The sequence below is a fragment of the Volvox carteri genome, assembly GCF_000143455.1.
Source record: "Volvox carteri f. nagariensis unplaced genomic scaffold VOLCAscaffold_187, whole genome shotgun sequence".
Lineage (NCBI taxonomy): Eukaryota > Viridiplantae > Chlorophyta > Chlorophyceae > Chlamydomonadales > Volvocaceae > Volvox > Volvox carteri.
In genome coordinates this window covers 16,477-20,900 of record NW_003307730.1, presented here as the reverse complement: position 1 = coordinate 20,900, position 4,424 = coordinate 16,477, and the positions used below count along the sequence as shown (strand labels likewise).

The 4,424-nt window shown below is 57.2% G+C and overlaps 1 protein-coding gene across 1 annotated transcript in view; it reads right to left on the bottom strand.

Annotated features, from left to right (window-relative positions):
• Positions 1 to 3,751, bottom strand: part of VOLCADRAFT_108608 (uncharacterized protein) — a gene marked incomplete at its 5' end in the record, with an annotated part of 4,042 nt that extends 291 nt beyond the window's left edge. The window contains 8 exons of the mRNA XM_002959369.1: positions 1 to 144; positions 294 to 384; positions 762 to 911; positions 1,195 to 1,344; positions 1,754 to 1,800; positions 2,002 to 2,250; positions 2,915 to 3,142; positions 3,649 to 3,751. Of these exons, the coding sequence (XP_002959415.1) occupies positions 337 to 384; positions 762 to 911; positions 1,195 to 1,344; positions 1,754 to 1,800; positions 2,002 to 2,250; positions 2,915 to 3,142; positions 3,649 to 3,751 (975 nt within the window). The 3' untranslated portion in view covers positions 1 to 144; positions 294 to 336. The remainder of the gene's footprint in view (positions 145 to 293; positions 385 to 761; positions 912 to 1,194; positions 1,345 to 1,753; positions 1,801 to 2,001; positions 2,251 to 2,914; positions 3,143 to 3,648) is intronic.
• Between the last annotated feature and the right edge of the window lie 673 nt (positions 3,752 to 4,424).

Genomic DNA, 4,424 nt, shown 5'->3' with positions numbered 1-4,424 from the left:
GTCGGCCTTCAAATCCAGGTTGTGCATCTCCGCCCAAGTTTTGTGTTGGTCTGAGAAAATTTTAAGATGCATCTCAGGATCGTGATTCACCACCACTGCAGCAGTGTCCTCGACGACAGCCGCTTCTGCAGCATGGGTCGGCATCTGCAGCAGAGAATATTGTTAAACCCAATATGACAATAAACATTGTAAATATTTATGAACTGAGATCTTTCACAGAGGAAGGAAATGAGAACCCTAAAGTAGGGTCCGCCGCCTAGGTATCTTTAACCACCCGTTGGGACACCACATACCTTCACTTGTTGCTTGCTAAGCTTTGATGATAAGACAGTAAGCCTAGTGGATCTGCGAGTCTCCAATGGAGCTGAGTGGGTACTCTGTCGTCTGATAGGCGAGCGAGGCGATTGGATATTGTCAACAATGGCTTGAAGTCCTAGCTTTGCAAGGAATTCCTTTTGTTTGGCTATACAAATAGCATGCTCCTCATCCAAGCTTAGGTTGGAATGCTGAAGAAATTCGGTCCTTGATGAACCCTGGACACTTTCCGGACCTGAGATTTTAGGAAACTGCATATGGATGAATTATATGGATGAAAATAATATGGTTTCGTGAGCTGGCCATCATGCAACATGACTTGCACCATGTGCCGTACCCTAACATATGTGTGTGTACGACAGGCAACCCAGCTCCTGTTCAAGGGCTCGGCTGTCACCCTGGCACCTGTACAAACCCGTGGCTTGCAGCCTGACATGTCCATTTACCTGCTGCAGCCCGCTGCCTGACGCCGGCGCCATCCCTAGCTGCAGCAGCTGCATTGCCCCCGGCCGCCCATCCTGTTCCCCTGCTTTGGCGCCTTCGGCAGCCATGGCAGTGTCCACCTCAGCGGCGGCGGCACCCATCTCCGTGTTGGGCTGGATGGGCAGGGCAGAACGGAGGAAAGAGGGACATGGCAAGGGTGGGGGCGGGCCGTGAGTAACTGAAAGCAAGGCTCAGGGGTGGCTTTGTGCCCAGCATGAACAAAGGCAGGCGACTGGGTTTTCATGAGCTGGCCATCACACAACATGACTTGCACCGTGTGCCGTACCCTAACATATGTGCGTGTACGACAGGCAACCCAGGCTCCTGTTCAGGGGCTCGGCTGTCACCCTGGCACCTGTACAAACCCGTGGCTTGCAGCCTGACATGTCCATTTACCTGCTGCAGCCCGCTGCCTGACGCCGGCGCCATCCCTGGCTGCAGCAGCTGCATTGCCCCCGGCCGCCCATCCTGTTCCCCTGCTTTGGCGCCTTCGGCAGCCATGGCGGTTTCCACCTCAGCTGTGGCGGCACCCATCTCCGTGTTGGGCTGGATGGGCAGGGCTAGTAATAGGAACCAAAGGGGATAACTGAGTTGTGTTCAGCCCACAAAGATTAGCTGGGAACAAGGTGCTAACTTCAGACAACACAAGATCGCCCGATAACTGTGCAAGCAAGTGCAAGTCAGAACGTCGTTTGTTGGGGAATAGGGACGTCAAAAATAACAATATACAATACATTTGGACCCAGTTTAATAAGGAAGGAAATCAGAGAACACAGCGTTACTGGCACATTGGGCGTCAGTAACAGTGAAGAGATGGCCGAGCGGGATGAAGTGCACGGTGGAGTCGGAGGAGGTCCGGAGGAGAACGAAGTAATGGCTATGATGAAGGCGATAAGAATGGCACGCGACGGAAACACCCAGAAGGGGATGATGCGGTGATCAACGGACTCCGCACCTTATCCCACGTTGTCTGAAAGCAGGCGCAGCCAGCTGCAACTAGGCCTACCCAGTTGTGTGTAAGAGGGAAAGGGGTGTCCCTAAACCGGCCGCAAAGGGTTGGCAACTACGCATGTTTTGCTGGGGAATGGGGTGATCCGGCTATGAGGGGATGGCGGCGCGGCGGAGAGGTCATTGCTTTGAGGTTTAGCTCAGCATGGTTTATTACCACCGCGGGTTACTGCCAGGTGCCCAGCTGGAGCCCACCGAAGCGCCCAGACCGCCTTGCGCTCATCGGGTAGCAACTAGACTCTGGAAGTCTGCCCAATAATGAGTGCCCACGGCCGGTAGGCTTTACCCGGGTGATGCTCTCAGGGAGAGAAGCGTCCGGGTTGCATTGTGCTGCTCTGAAAGGCCAGCCCCAGGGGGTGCATGGTAAAGCACCCAGGCTGAGTGGCCTTGGGCCGGTAGGCTTAGATGCGTTTAGCTGGAAGGCCAGCACCAGGGCTGGGTTGCCTTAGGCCAGTAGCATAGGAAGAGTTTATCCAGAAGGCCAGCCCCAGGGGGTATGCTCTCGCGTGGTGAGGCACCCAGGCTGAGTTGCCTTAGGCCGGTAGACTGGGTCGTGTTTATCCGGAAGGCCAGCACCAGCAAGGTTTTGCTCTCGTGTGGTGAAGCACCCAGGCTGAGTTGCCTTAGGCCGGTAGACTGGGTTGTGTTTATCCGGAAGGCCAGCCCCGGGGGTTATGCTCTCACGCGGTGAAGCACCCAGGCTGAGTTGCCTTAGGCCGGTAGACTGGGTCGCGTTTATCCGGAAGGCCAGCCCCGGGGGTTATGCTCTCGCGCGGTGAAGCACCCAGGCTGAGTTGCCTTAGGCCGGTAGACTGGGTCGTGTTTTTCTGGAAGGCCAGCCCCAGGGGGTATGCTCTCGTGCAGTGAAGCACTGAGGCAGAGTTGCTTTAGGCCGGTAGACTGGGTCGCATTTATCTGGAAGGCCAGCCCCAGGGGGTATGCTCTCGTGCAGTGAAGCACCCAGGCTGAGTTGCTTTGGGTTGGTAGGTTGTGTTGTGTTTATCCGCAAGGCCAGCACCAGCAAGGTTTTGCTCTCGTGCAGTGAAGCACCCAGGCGGAGCTGCCTTGGGCAGGTAGTTTGTGTTGCATTTATCTGCAAGGCCAGCACCTGCAGGTTTTTGCGCGGTGAAGCACGCAGTGAAGCACCCAGGCGGAGCTGCCTTGGGCAGGTAGGTTGTGTTGGGTTTATCCGCAAGGCCAGCCCCAGCAGGTTTGCGCTCGGGCAGCGAGGCACCCAGGTGGAGCTGCATTGAGTCGCTAGGTTGCGTCATGTTTATCCGGAAGGCCAGCCTCAGGGGGTATGCTCTCGTGCGGTGAAGCACCCAGGCTGAGTTGCCTTGGGGCCAGGAGGAAGGGTCGCATGTATCCGGAAGGCCAACCCCAGGGGTTTGCTCTCGCACGGTGAAGTACCCAGGCTGAGTTGCTTTGGGCTGGTAGGTTGTGTTGTGTCCGCCGGAGGACCAACCCCAGCGGGATTGTTCTCGTGTAGTGGAGCACCCAGACAGAGTGCATGGGGCCAGAAGTGGACGAGGAGGACTTGGAGCCAGAAAGGGGAGATAACTTGGACAGCAGCAATGGATGAGGTGCAGTTGTGGAGGCCCATCGGTGAGGGCAGGAATTGGGGCAACGGGTACCAAGGGTCGGAAGGTCGTCCTGACAGCCCAAGCCAGGGCTAAGAGGAACAGGTGGAAGAGGAGAAGCGAATGGTGGCGCGGTTTCCTGAGTCACAGATTGGAAGGCATGGAAGCCACCCCTGGGGTGCGGAAGCCAGGGAAGGACGGGAGGATAAACGGCAGCAGTCAGGCGCTTGGCTGAGGATTAGGCCCGGGAGACACAGCTCACCAACACGGGAGCTGGAGCCCTGTATCCGGCAGCAGCCACTAGCCTGGAAGAGCAGCCCCAGGCGAACCGTGGCATCCGGGAGAAGGCCATCCAAGAGGCGCATGGCCGCCGTAAGGAAACAACATGGCAGCCCGGAGGCGCTGCATTATGAGGTTGTTGGCCGAGTCCCAACATCCCAGCTGTGGGAGGCCCTGGAGGTCCAGGTTAGAGTAATGGCGCAAAGCCACCACACACTGCGGGCGGTAAACCCGTAGCCGTGTTATGCCAGAGCGGGAGGAAGAGAAGTTGCATGAGTGCTGCATGGATTCTGCAGGGCCGCAACACCAGCATGTTGGGGCATACATCGGGCAAAAGCCAAACATGCTTCTCAAAGGACACTTCACGGGGCAAATTGCTGGATACCTGGTGCCGTGGAGCTGGGTGGAGACGAGTGTGTTCAAGCTACAGCAGCAGGCCCACGAGTTCCAGGTGTTCGGGTTAGAGGCGGCCCTCCAGGCCGCAGTGTCAGCCTCCGATATTCAAGGAGTTGCAGGAGTGAACCTGGCCGGCAGTGGTACTGTTCATGTGCACGGCCGTGAAGTTACAAGAGGTGAATGGGCAGCTGACTCACAGCCTACTAAGGAATTTAGGAGGAGGTTGAAAGCGAGCGCAGGATGAGTGTGGGCAACAGAGCGGCATGGGAAGGGTGGCAATCGGGGGTTCCCGGCTTCCACGACCAGAGGAGTGCAAGTTGGAGCCCAGTGGGTGCGGGCTCCCAGATCCTAGTAAACCCGGGA